This window comes from Hermetia illucens, chromosome 2 (assembly GCF_905115235.1).
Source record: "Hermetia illucens chromosome 2, iHerIll2.2.curated.20191125, whole genome shotgun sequence".
Taxonomy (NCBI): Eukaryota; Metazoa; Arthropoda; class Insecta; order Diptera; family Stratiomyidae; genus Hermetia; species Hermetia illucens.
The window spans coordinates 113,902,364-113,916,977 of NC_051850.1; the positions used below are offsets into that span (position 1 = coordinate 113,902,364).

General features: G+C 40.4%; 1 protein-coding gene across 1 annotated transcript in view; it reads left to right on the forward strand.

The window, feature by feature from the left end:
* LOC119649091 (fibrous sheath CABYR-binding protein) overlaps positions 1-10,918 on the forward strand; it is a 29,159-nt gene extending 18,241 nt beyond the window's left edge. Inside the window, exons 2-3 of the mRNA XM_038051094.1 lie at positions 6,799-7,062; positions 7,171-10,918. Coding sequence (XP_037907022.1) covers positions 6,799-7,062; positions 7,171-10,623 — 3,717 coding nt within the window. The 3' untranslated portion in view covers positions 10,624-10,918. The remainder of the gene's footprint in view (positions 1-6,798; positions 7,063-7,170) is intronic.
* The last annotated feature ends 3,696 nt before the right edge of the window (positions 10,919-14,614 follow it).

The window sequence follows — 14,614 nt, forward strand, 5'->3', positions numbered from 1 at the left end:
CAGTATCAAGAAGCCAAAAATGTCCTTCCTTCCTCATTGTGCGTCTACAACCGGATATAAATCGCTTTCACGACACTCACCTCTCCAAAATCCAACATGCATATCCGAATTTTCATCTACTTAACTGCTCAGCTATTAGTAAATAAAGTTGGCTTAATTAAACAAATTACCCGAGCAAAGATCATCGAACTGACTTGTCAATAGTGCACGTTTGAAATTCGGGTGAATTTTTATAGCTTTACGATGATGTTTTGCAAATTAGATGGATTACGCGACTCTAGGTGGCTCCTAGAGTTTGGCATCTTGAGAGCCACCTGCTTGATTTACATTGGATATTCCATGGTAATGCGTGGTTAAAAATCCAAGAAACCAAAAGACGTCAATGGCACGTAGAGTGGTATTTAAATTTCATTTGTCTAACAGTAGCTATTTTAAGCAAATTAAAATCTACCCGTGGCAATTATACTTTGAGAAAACAATGAACTTGAAGTTATTGCTTATTGGTATTCAGTGTTGTGTGGGACTATAAAAATGTTCAACATTTTTCTGATGATTTATTTCATATCACTTGATAAGATCTCTGTATGGAGCTAATTGAAAGTAGAGAAATTCAGATTGATAACTAATTGATATTAATTGATTGGTTGGTAGAGTGGAGCGTGTTGGAGGAGTGGAATTTGTTTTTGGCTAGTACGAGAAATTTCAGGTAGTCGTGATTTTTATAAACTTTTACTAGACTTGGGTGTGCATTAAGCATTCAATTGTTTTAGGGTTGTTCTTCGTGGGAATGTGAAAGCCATTGAAGAACGGCGGACATGAATATTAATAAATCATAATTTTAGATACACATACTTCATGGGAACCTCAAGCGCTAGATTACTCGTATACTATTAATACTTTCACTAACGAATATTGTACTATCTTTACATAGCATAAGCACCTCGAACTGTTACTCCAACATTTTATAACTTTGATGCGCACACTATAGCTCATTGATAAAATCAACTTAAAGTCGTTCGCTTTTCAAAAGAGACAAATCAATTTAGAATTGCAAAGCATTTTACAACTTAGAGCTCTTGATAGCTAAGAAACCTTATTCAGATTATACAATATAGAAACTACAATATTCATACCTTCGAATGATTTCATGGCGGGGGGTCTGAGATTTCAAAACCTCACGGCCTTTGACATTACTCCCTGGTAGTGAATTGGAGAACGGTTTCTGAGTGGTTAGGTTAAAGTTTGAGACATGGAAACCCTTCCAGAACGTCAAGTGATCCTGTGGTATCTGTTTACTCAGACAGTTCTCTACCTACTCCCGGGCTCTTACGAATCAAAGGCTATCTCCTAAAACCAGATGTTGAAGAAGCTCCACAGGTGCATTTGAAGTGCAGGGCAGTCTTCCTCTCCATCATATATGCTAAATATAGCCGAGCATATCTGTCCATTTTTTTGCAAAACTGTTCATATTTGACTGAATAAAAGAATTGCAGGTTGCGGGACTGACTTTCAGTAAGGAAAAGTCAAATATTTCTACTCAATTCTTTTGCACGATAGCGTCTCAAATTCGAAGATTAGTTAGTTATTGACGCAATTTTGCAGATGGTTTGGTGCAGTAGTTTTAAGAATCTTAATTGAACTCTTTGACTCGATAAGATAAAGCTTCTCGTTAATCGACGTTATCTAGCTGGAAAAGAAACTAGGTGAAGGTTTTAAACTGAGCCTGAGCGAATTTCATAGAGATATTGGGATGAAAATGTCGGTCTGAATTTCGAGGTATTTACCTAAAAACCAATCAAAGTGCACGATTTTCCGCACTGCAGTTCTACAGTACAAAGCCCAATAATTTATCAATTAATGAAATGACAAAATTTAAAAATTTAAATTAGCTTCTAAAATGTTAAATCTAATTAACTTTGGTAAAAGTTCAGTTGAAAAAAACAACGCTTCTCTCATATTCATGCATTCAGTTTTATAAAACTATCACCGAGTAAAAGAGCTTAGTAGCTCAGACTAGAATTCCGAAAACGAATAGATATTCTTAAATATCGAATTCGTTGATAGGTAGGTTTGCTGTTAAACTGTTGAGTGTAAGTTGTTGACAATCCCAGCGTTCAAATCGGTCCCATTGGTCTCATGCGCACAATATGCCACTGCCTAAGAGTTGGCCATCATTCTAGAATCACATGTGATCTGCTACTCAATAGGTCCCCAATATCGATGCCAAGTGTTTCCGCTGAAGAGCTCCATGTCATCAAAAAAGTATCAATACGCCTGAAACTTGGACTTGAGAACATCTGGCTCCAAAATTTGTTAGTATGCCTCCTGTTGACTCCTTTGTAGAGTATACGGCACCTACAGGGTTTTTTCTTACGCTCTGCTTCAGGTTTATTATCATCACAATTAATCCTGTGCGTGTAATACGCCTACAGCAAAGGGGCAGCACAAAGATGAACGAAGTGGTATTGGAACCCGAGAGAGGAAGGTCGTTCAACCAATTCGTCCATTGCAGCATAGAAACTTTCGATAACACATTTTTTGGAAACATGGGGGTGCGGAAAAGTTGATAACTACTATATTGAGAACTACGAACAACTCATTAAAAATCCCCAACTTTTGTTTATATTCCCAAGCAAACGAAATTCAAGGGAACAAGGTGTCGACATACTCGTAAAGGAAAGATTGCTGTTTGGAAAGAAAAGTCAGCCCAAGTCATGGATACGGGAAAAATTCCTTCCTTTTAGCAGATTTTTATCTTGTTGATGGAATTTAGTGGAACTAAAAATATATCGAAAACTAGCAAACCAGGTGCGACTGTTTCTTTAATGTCTGTTTCAATTTTTCTCAAGTCAGGATGCACGTTTTCTGATGCAAAAGCGCAGAAAGCCATTGACGCTTATTTTTAGACATAGGCATATCCGTAAAGTACCATATATCCGTGGAAAAGATCTTCTACAGTGCAAATCTTCACTACCTACTTGTTTTCTTCAATATCATCATTGTATACATCGCATTTTCCACGTTTATTTATCAGAATCTGCTTTTACTCTGATGTAAATTGTGATTTTAAATTTTTCGAATTAAATTGTCGAAAATTTGAAATTATGAGGTATCCCAGAATATTGTTATGTCAATAACAGATTTCAGTTGTAGCGGCATGCCAAGAACTGAGCAATTTAAATACCTTAGGTCAATGCTATCCACTATCCAACGGCAGCATGAAATTGAATAAAGCGGTGTCCAACAACTACCGTCCTTTGTGATCGACACATCAAAAAACGTCTTAAAATCTACGACAGAATCGTTCAGTCTGTTGCCCTGTATCGGTTTTGATTGCTAATCGACTATCCAAGACAATAAACGCCGCCCCACGGTAATAGGGACAAGATGTATGATCATGTCCGGAATAAGGATGTCCGCGATCGATTAGGAGTTTCACCTATCGTGGAAAATATAACTCACGCTAACGATAACTCACTAGTTAATATTGGCCTAAACATCGAAGTTTATGGGAAATGATCAAAAGGCGATAGCTTGATAAGCTAGATGGTTATTTCAAAGCCTCTGGTCTTCGCCCGAACTAAGCTTATGGCCGAAAAAAGAAGCGAATTCAACCTAGTTGGGCCGCCTCTGTTACTAGACGAAACAAAAGCTAAAGAAGATGTGTAAAACATTTGCTTCTTTATCTCATTGCTTCAGTCTCATTATCATCCTACATAATATTATACATTTACTATAGCAGTGTACAAGCAAAAAAATTGAAAACAACCATAGTACAACCGAGAATCAAACTCAGAACACGAATGGAAGGCTTACCCTTAAACAAGTTGGGCACCGCGTCTCTGCGCCAAGCTGTTCGGCAAAATGCTATTGCACTACCTAATGTCGTTTGTGGAAAATACCTTCTCCAGTGCAGATCTTTACGTTCATAACATCATGTTATAAGTGCATACGAGTTATTCAATATTTTCTCAAAGAAATGGAAAGAATAGAAGTAAACAGTCACAAATTTAGTTATTATTTATTTTCATTCCCCCTTTCCAGCTTTTTCTGTATTTTGGGATTATGATTGAAAAGTTCTGAAAAGCATGTCATTGCTACATAAAAAAGTCCAAGTCTTTTACAAAATTTACAAATTTCAAGAAGCCTTTAAGCTTTTAAGAATTCAGAGAGCCTACTTTGTAAAGGCGAAGGATTGTTTACTCCTTCCACAAGAGGGTAGATCACAAAGTTTCAAGCCTCTTCTAAGTGGTTTTAGCCAGAATTCGTCTTATATATTTCTTCAGTTCGTTTATATTCATTTATAGTCTCCCCAAAGTGAGTCAACGAATGCACTACCTGTAAGGCAAGTTCAATCTATCTACGTCATCAAAACACAGACTTTACGGGCCATCTCCAAAGTTTCAGAGGGAGAACTAGATCAATTCCATTTGGGAACAAGGCCATTCAACGTGACTCTCAAAAGAGGATTTCTTTTTGACGAAGAACTAATGAAAAAGAAAGAAACAAAAATCAACCTAAATTTTGCCAACTTTCATTCGCACTGCAAGTTGATTTTTGCAAATTATGCCTTTTTCTGCCTTTATTCATTCATTTGATAACCTATAGCGAAACCCACGGTAAATAACGGTTACGACGTTTACCACTTAATAATAATTGCAGAAATGTAGTCTTTCTATATGTTAGTTACTCGTAGTATCAATGCTTGACTATCGCCTTCAGTAGAGAGGCGAAAAGAATTAACCTGGAAAATTATCTAATGAGCAAGTGTGATCTTAGCTAAGCTCGCCAAATTGATATCTTGAGTCTACCTGAGGAACTCTAGGTAGACCCTGGATGATTTGTTAATGTTTTGTTTAGGCTGCTTTTCAGTTTCATTATCATCGTTTAAATCATAAAGGCAGACACCGGCATTTGAGACTAACGAGGTTGAAAATGTGGTGACAAGTTAGGCAGACTGACGCTCAACCATTTCGGTGATCGAAACGTCAAAGGTAATAATGAAAGGAAAAGCCTTTGCTATTAGCTCACCTAGAGATTGGTGCGGCCACCAAGCTTAGATGGATAGTAATATGACTTTGAAAACATGAACAGGAAGTCTTTGTAGGAAAAGAAAAAAAGGTACAAAAATATTTTCTGTCTTTTAATTACATTGTCCAAAAATAGTAGAGTATAAACGACTGAGTCCAGGAAGAAATCTATCCACCAAGCCTTTCCGGAGTACCTGTTTCAATCCTTTATCTAATTTTGGACATTTTATCGCATTTATCTAGACACGTGATTTTGTTAACGATGCAATTGAAAATGCAGACCTCATTATGTCTTTTTATGTTTTCTGGCCAGCAATGTCTTCACCTCAACAATATTCAATTTAAATTTCATTTTCCTTCTTCAACCACAAATCCATTAATTCCATATTTAATTTGCACACTTCAATTCCACCATCCGTAATACCATTTAAATGAAACCCCATTCATAAATATCATAATTGTTCAGTTTCAAACATGACAGCCTAGTTCCGTTGCGTATTCGCGAACCGCTTTCGATGACCCTTTCCTCTCTTGAAACAATGCTTCTCCATAGACCGTCATCGTTATGTTATTTGAAGGCAGACATCGAAATGTGGAAGTAAGAGTTTGTTGACTCAACGTAAGTCCGCACATGTATCATACAAATCTAACTGCAGTGGATTGAAATCTGAAGGTGCGATAATTTGTAGAAATTAAAACAAAACCTTTGCATACGAATTACGTACTTTTGATAGATTTCGAGTTAAATAATATTCTGCAAACCAGTAAAGCGAAGGAAACTCTCGACTCGATATAAATCATTTATATCACAGAATCCTAAACAGACTCCATCTCGCAATTGTAGGGTTCCAAAGCACTGTCTGAACTATAAAATCCATGCCGCCTCACCTGTCCAGGCTTCCTCTGATTCTTAGCATTTCCGAGTATTTCCATGTGCATTCGCATACGGAATGAATTTTCGTAAAAGAATTGCGCGCGCACCACTTGAAATGCGATTTGTATTCTACACCTGCGATTCTTGTAAAGTGCCAAACGAATATTTTTCTTTTTTGATTCATCAAATTTGTAGCTTGGCGCGACTCATTGTACTTTTTTCCGGATGCCGGTCACGTCCTTTAGCGTCTGTCTTAGTGTCTACGGGGTATCTTTTGCAGCGCTCACGAGAATTTATATTTCTAACTAATGCAATTGAAATAGCCGAAAGCCTATGAAAATTGCAGAAAAATTTATTAACTCAAAGGAAATTGTCCATCTGCAATTGACGTTTATGGTTCCCAGAAGAATTTATAAGTTTGGTGGAGTGTTACTGTTGGGCGGTGGATTGGTGTGGCGGCAAACGCTATTGAAGTGGGTGGGCAAGCTACCGATAAGGTGGTAATCAAAAATGCAACTACCCTTGCTTGAAGCGGAAGATATTCGCAGAAGCGGCAACTCAAAAGTGATTTTTAAAAACGAAAGACTTAAGCCAGTAACTCGAAATAAAATTTTATAATTTATACTGACGTTTCAAAAAGTGTGTTATTAATGCATTATACCCTACAAATCGATTAATGGCAACCATATAACAAACGACAGTTTCGTATTCACATATAATTAGTCAGGAATAAGTATGTAGTTGCAATTTCGTGCATTTGAGGAAGAGATATTCATACAATAATCCCATGGATCCTACTCAGTAAAAAAATTGTTGAAACGTCTTAACTCTATTAACAAAATATTTTCTATTTCGAAGGCAACCTTTCTAACTGTTTTCTTATTTCATTTTCAGGATATACCAATGGTAGATGACGAATTAATTAGTAGAAAGACTGAAATAGCTATGTCGACACTAAACCTACCAAGTAACGCTACATCGATACGTGCCGACATCACAGACAGATTCAATTGTGATGGCAGATTGTATGGCTACTATGCAGATATCGAAAATGATTGCCAAATTTTCCATGTGTGTTTGCCAGTAACATTTCCAGATGGAAAGGAGAATGTCTTCCGGTGGAGTTTTATCTGCCCTGAGAACACATTGTTTAGTCAGGTAAAAAAAATAAATATTTTAGCGAAAAGCATTTTTAATGTCGTTACTACTGCAGCGGCATATCAGCTAATTTCGAAATATGATATTGACATCGTTTTTTACTTTCAGGAATCCTTTACATGCGTTCGTAGTTTAGATATGGGCTTTCCTTGTGCTGATTCAGTGCGGTTCTATGATCTCAATCGAAACTTCGGCGTTGCACCTGAAATGGAGATGGAAAGGCATGACTTACGAAAAGAAGCCTCGATTGATGCAGAAAAAATGCAACAAGAGTCGAAACCAGTTTTATCAACAACGACTTCTGTACCCTTGCCAACGAAAAGGCGTACGGGAGAAACGAACTATAGACGACAACCCACCAAAGCTGCTGCTACTGCAGATCCAATCGTTAAGGCCAAACCCACTAGATTCAGACCCCAAACTACCGCAACCCCTATTGAAATCAAACCTGTATTGAATAGAAATCAATATATCGCCAACCATGCAGTCAATGGTTTAAGGAAAACACCAGTTCGACCAATCCCTCCGAAAGAACAACTGAAGCCCATCGTAGAAGACAGCGAAACACAACTTAGAGCCGAACAGATGCCTGTTGTTGAAGAAGAAGTTAAAAAAGTGTCACTACAACCAGTAGAGGTTGTACCAGTGGAAAATCATGACATTCCTGAAGTTACAGAAGCTGCGAAACAGGAATTGCCACTTGAGTCTGACAAACCCATTGAACAAATTCCCATTGAAGATAATATGACTAAACTCATTACTCCTGCAAATGCACCTGAAACCAATCTCTTATCTGAACAACCTTCAAAACCTTTCCTGGAAACAGAATCAAATACAAAGGCTTCGTTAGAGGCAGCTGTTGTTCAACTCCTTGATGAGATGCCTCAAGCTGAAGATGAAAAGAAAGAGCAGGTGCCCATGCCTGAATTGCTTCCGGCATCTGCCGATAGTGAAATGTTAAAAGTATCAGACGATTCGACACAGGCTGTAATTGAAACTAAATTGACTCAAGAAATGGCAGCTCAATCAGATGATAGCTTTCCAACACTGACATCAGCAGCTGCACCTGCAGAAAATATGATGGAAACAAGTGCTAGTATTTCTGAAGACAACAAACCTCTCCTTCCTATGGATAACACACGCGCAGAAGAAGATCAAGCCTCTTTGTCCTCCACTGTTCAGGAAATGCAGCCTCAGACCGAAGAAGCGCCACTAAAGCCAGACATGAGTTTGCCACAATCTGAAGAACAATTGAAGCTGGTGGAAGAGCCAACTCAAGCCCCGGAACCTGCACTTCCGTCGGTAGTAGAAATTCAGGACCCAGTAGTTTTGCACGTTTTGAAAGCTGATGCTGAAAGCTCGGAATCAGTTAAGCCAGCAGAAGAAACAGCGCCGAAGGGTGAGGTTGTTTCGCAGCCCATATTAGATGAGTTTATTCCAGAACTTCCAAAAAGTGAAGCTCCTATCAAAAAATTAGACCAAGAAATACTTGCTGCAGAGATGGCGGAAAAGGAACCCGAACAAATGTTAATGGATGCAGAACCAGTACTCCCTATCGAAAGTGAAATGCCAGCAGAAGCATCACAAATGAAAGACGGACTTGAAGAACAAGTTAAAATTGACGAATTAGCTGAAACACCTAAAGAAAGTGGAGAAGAATTGAAATCTAATATTGATGCGCTTCCAAAAGAACCAAGCTTACCAAATGAAGATGAAATGTTAAAAGAATCATCGCCAATGCCGGAAAGTAACCCAGAGATAATGGAAAATAATCCAGAGATGCCAAAAAGCGACTTAGAATTGTCCAAAGAGCCTCAAATTTTAAGCCAAGAATCCGGAGCTGCACAAGAGGATGCCATGCCAAACATGGACGCACCCAATAATGAATTACCGCTAGAAACATCCGAAATCTTGAAAAAGGAACCGGCCTTATTGAAGAGCGAAAACGAAGCGCCTACAGCCGATGCAGCACCTAGCAATGAATTGCCACTTGAAGCTTCCGAAATGTTGAAAAACGATCCTGCTGTTCAGCAAACTGAAAACGAAGCGCCTGCTGCCCAAGAAGTGTCCAGGGACGAATTGCCACTAGAAGCATCACAAATTTTGGAAAAGGAACAAGCAGTACTGCAAAACAAAAACGAAATGCCTGCTGCGGAAGCCGAGACGATCAAAGACAGACTAGAAGAGCCCCAAGAAAAACTAGATATTGCAATGTCAGAGGAAACCAAAGGAAAGCTAGAAAACCCAGAACTTGATACACTAAAAAACGATCCAGCTCTAGAAATGACCTCAGAAGAACAGAAAAATGACATAATCAAAACGATTTCAAGCTTAGTGACGCTAGCGACACAAGACACTAACATGCAACAGCTCTTCCCTACAGGGACATCGGTGAAATCAGTTGAAGTTGCCGCCGAAACTCCTGCGATGGTTCAGGAACTTAATGAAGCTCCAGCAGATATGCTTGAAACGTCATCTCCCTTAGCAGATATGAACACATTAATGGCGGCACCTGCATTATTAGATGATCACATGAAATCCGAACTTCCCATGTTCATCCCTGTTCAAGTTATCACTGATAGTGAACCGTTAAAACAGGAAATTAACTTGCTCCAGGCTCAGTCCGTAAATGAATTGAAAAATCATTTAGATGAACATATAAAAGAGGCGCAGGCGCCAAGTGAAGGGAATTCGAACGATTTGGAAAATCTTGGGACCAAAGTAGCTACAAGTGATCCAATTGTGGTAGAAAGTCCCCCCGCAGAAGAAATGATCGTTAAAAATTTGGAACCTGTAATTCCTGAGAAAGAAGTGACTCAAGTGATGCTTGAAACTGAGCCAGTTGAAATGAAAGATAGCCTGGGCGAAGCTGAACCTGTAGCTTTGAAAGCGGAAATTTTACCAGTGCCCGAAGAAGAAGTGAAGATCATAGAGGATCAACCTAATGTCGAGCTGGAATCTGCCCAAATTGCTGAACCAATACAATCGCCAAAGTTAGACCAGTTGAAGCCAGAAGAACCATCGCTGCCCATGCCTGAGCTTAGTAAAGATACATTGTCTCAAGAAAAACCAGCTGAAGAAATGCCAGCTCAAGAAATGCAAGACTCGCCAACAGCAGAAGCTAAACGCTATTATCAACAAATCGTCGAATTAGCCTCAAGTTTAGTCAAGGGCGAAACCATGTCGGCATCGGCTGAAGATCAGCCAGTGGTTCACGACCTCGATGATTCAGCAAAAGCGGAGAACGATGAGCTCTCAGCGACTTTTTCCAAAAGCGCCCCAGCTGATGATGATCTCGGTGGAATTCAGGTGGCTAGCGATGATCGTGCCCAAGAGCTCCCCGCACCTGCGGAACCGATCGACGAGGGGGAAAAACAAGATGATCTTATGAATAATATTCTTCGAATTGTCGCCGCGGAGAAGATCGGCGAATTAGTTGAGCGCACCGATCTACCCGACGCCGGAGCCGCCAACCGAATTGATCTGGCCCGCAGTCTGCAGAGGAAGATCGATCCAAGAAAACGTAGATTTCTTTTCAAATCAGCAACAAATACCAGATAAGAAGAGCATAATGAAGTTCGTGTAATTTTATTATTTTTATTATTACTTATAATAATTATAATTATTATCATCAAGTGCCAAGAAATGACAAATTGATAGGCTACTTTAGCTATTGTGGCGATCTGGCCACTTTGCGTGTCAATATCATATTATTCCAATAACTTTGGTCTGAAGACAAAGTTAAGGTTGACTCACAGCACCTTAGCGTGCTCTTTTAACCTTAACTTTGCCAGCTCCCTTTGCAATTTATTATGTGCTTTTTAGGTGTCCAATAAATTATTGATTTTTAAATATATTTCACCGTATTTTACTTTATAATTTATAATGGGGAAGAAATAAGTTTTGGGCCGAGGAAGAAGTGGCTTCTCGCTACTCTAGCTAACTCTTCAGTGTCGTCCAGGTTTTATGTTTCGACATCCAATCGCATTTTTCTGATCGCTCCTGCGCAGGTACAATCTCAAGACTTTTAAATCGCCATCCAGCGCATCAAGCCACCGTTGTTTCGGCCTTCCTTTTGGTCGTTTACCATCTACTTCGATGTTCAGACCAATCATGGCAAGTGAATTCTCGTTAGCACGGATTGCGTGACCATACCATCGAAGAAGACTCTCTCGCAATTTTTCCACGATCGGTGCAACCCCTTAACGATCGCGAATATCCTCATTTTGGATGCGATCAAAACGTGTTACGCCACTAATCCAATGCAACATCTTTGTCTTCATTACCGCAAGAAACCGTTCACTGTCTTTTATAGACGTCCAACACTCAGAAGCATAGAAAGTGACAGGACGGACGACATTGCGGTAAATTTTAGATTTGAGGCGTTTGTTGATACGCCGATCACAAAGAACGCCAGATGTGGAGCGCCACTTCATCCAGGTTACGTTAATGAGTGAAGCAGTTTCATAACGCAGTTCTCCATTGGCTAATCGCATTGATCCGAGGTTTTTGAATCGCTCAGTTCTGGGCAGATCACTACCGCTGACAGTGATTGTGCCTGCTTCATAGCGATCGGTCGTCAAAAATTCAGTTTTGTTTAGATTCAATCTGAGACCGTGTTGCATGAGGCGATCATTCCATTTTTGGGCAAGTTGCTCGAGATCATTTTTGCTATTAGATGATGGGAAAACATCATTTGCATAACGCAGTGTGTAGGGTGCTGGACGTTGGATATCCCGTGTGACGGTGTCCATAACAAGAACAAAGAGGAATGGTGAGGGGGTGCTTCGCTTCCTTGATGAAGACAAACAGAAACACGAAGCAGTTTTGACACACCCGCCATACTTCGAATTTTACTTTTCGGATCATGGTAGAGCAAATGAACTCAGCGCTCGAGTTCTTCTGGCACTAAGTGTTGTCGTAAAGCATACCACATCCAGAAATACAATATTAACATGGCGATGCTTCTCACGGTAGTCCTCTATGAGTAACCGCGAAGCGTACATTGCGTCAGTAATTCCGCAGTTTTTGACAAATCCGGCTTGATTCACGATTATTTCAACGATTTCGCGAATACGGTTGTTAAGAATGCGTTCAAAAATCTTCATGGTATGGGAAAGTAACCACATCGGACGGTAATTTGAACTTTCTGCTGGACTATCTTTCTTTTTCCATATTGGAACAGTGGTACTTTCTTGCCAGTCAAATGGTGTTCTTCCTTCCTGAATAACCCGATTAAAGAATTCACATTGTTGGGTCCCAGCTCTTCGCTTTCCAGAGGTCAGATGCGATATCGTCAGATCCTGTGGCTTCACCTGATTTCATTCGTTTTATCCTCGACTCCAGTTGCGCTGACAGTTAAGTCCTTGAGGGTTTAAAGTGAGCACCTATCTTGCGACTTAATCCCACGGTCTTCTTAAGACACGGATTGACTTTGTGACCACAATCAGAGCCCCGGTGAGACAAGCAACAACGGTACCAGTCTGTGCCAAGTGTATGGCTTAGCATTCATACTGGTGGATGCAAGAATTACCTAAATCTCTACCGAACTAAGGAGTACGGCACTCGTGTTGAAACGCAACACCACGCCGAGGCCCAAAGGTCTCTTCTCGCCTGAGCACAACCACAAATATAACTGAGCTGTACTCACATACAACGGGAGTTCACCCGAAGTATGAGAGTTCAGGAGCTGTCCCGGTTCCCATGGTATCAATATACCCCTAGTAAGGTTTCGTGGCCAATTATCACTTCAGATGAGTCCCCGTGCAGACTCGGGTCTGATCGCCCTGATTAGGCCTTTGGAGCATTCGCCTACTGCATCACGGCTGGCAAACAAAAGTGAGTACAGCGTCTCCCGGTGCCACCACTATGAAAGTTCTCCTCGCCCACTTGGTTTTGATTTGGCCGACAGGGTTGCCGCCCCGTCTTCCTCACCGCCACCTCTGAGCACCAAGTTGCATTGACAGGTGGAACTGGTCCAAATGTCGGCAATGATTGTGGAAGTGGAGGATGAGCAAATTCTTCAGTTGAAATCTGCTTGAAATATTCTCCCCATCCATCCGTTGCGGCTCGACGGTTGGTAAGCAAAGTACCGTTCTTGTCATTAACGCAACAGAAGTGTTCGATATCTTATGTATGTTCGTTACGGCTTTTAGCAAGTCGATACAGATCTTTCTCCCCATCCCGAGTGTCCATTATCGTAAAGATTTTTGTAATAGTTCACTCGGGTGACAGCTTCCCGTCTGTGGTGCGTACGGGGTGAAAAAGTGAATAGTGCGATCAGCTGATATAATGGTGAACTTCATCAGCCGATCATCAAATCGTTCGACTTCTTTAATGGCATCACGGAAACCCTCTGAGATGGCAATGCCAACACCATATTGAGTATGTGGGCTACCTAAATCGAGAACTTTATAGCCATTTTAACCGCGTTTGCGTTCAATGCTACAGCTTTTGGCACCAGACCAGGGGGTTTTTTTGCAGAGCGCAGTTATCAATGCACTTTTTCGAAGGGCTCTTGCGAGTTCCTCCGTCTTTCCAGCTAGGGTACCAATATTTAGTGTGCAGACACTCGTTTTGTTCGGACTAACCTGCTTACGTCCTGACGTCGTCCGTGCGTCAAGAACCCTTGCCCATTCCTCAACAGGACCGGGGCCCGTCCTGCCGCGTCGACTGAGTTGGACGCCCTAGCATTTCTCCGAGGCTTGTGACTCAATCCGATCATCATGTTTGTAACGACATTGTGTGCATTTTTTTGCTTGGCATGTCGCGGGACCTGTCACCAAGAGAGATCAGGTAGGATTGAGCATAGCGAAATAACTCCAATTATGCTCTATTTATCTCTTTCCCTGATCTCAGCATTTTATTTTTGTTTTACTGAGGATAGTAAAGAATACGTTGCCTCAAACCCTCCTCCTTTACCTGGGCTTGGGACCAGCATACTATTTTAATAGCATGGCGGACTTAGATTTGCGTGCTCTAATCTGCCAAAATGGTAATCCGAACAATTATGACATAAAATGTCTCTCATTGTCCGACACCGTTTTAATAATATAAGGTCCATCATTGTCCGAAACCATTTTCAACTCATAATACGCTTGTAATGGCTCACGACTGGAGCAGAATGCTTGCAATGGCGCGGGTCTGTTAGCTTGCCAAATTTGAATATTTTCAACCATTTTTCAATTCATTCAATCATTTGTCATATAATTTTATTTTGCCCATTTTCAAGGGGTTCTGCCACTATGGATTAGGATTGTGATGTGAAGAAATGTAGTGTTCGTCGTTCAAGGGGAAACTAGATTGCAGTAATGCAAGAGGTTGACAACTTAAAAATTCTGCTGATTGTGTAACACTAATTTCGGTGAGTGATTTAATGGGCTCCCAGCCAAGGTAACTGGGGAAGAACGAAAAGGAAATCTTTCGTATTATCAACAACCAGGGATTTTGACAATAAAGGGCTCCATTTATTCATTTATTTATAGACAAATGAAGAGAGTAGTTCATTGAGCCAGTAGAAAAATAGTACAAATATCAAGGCGCCAAGGGAGTA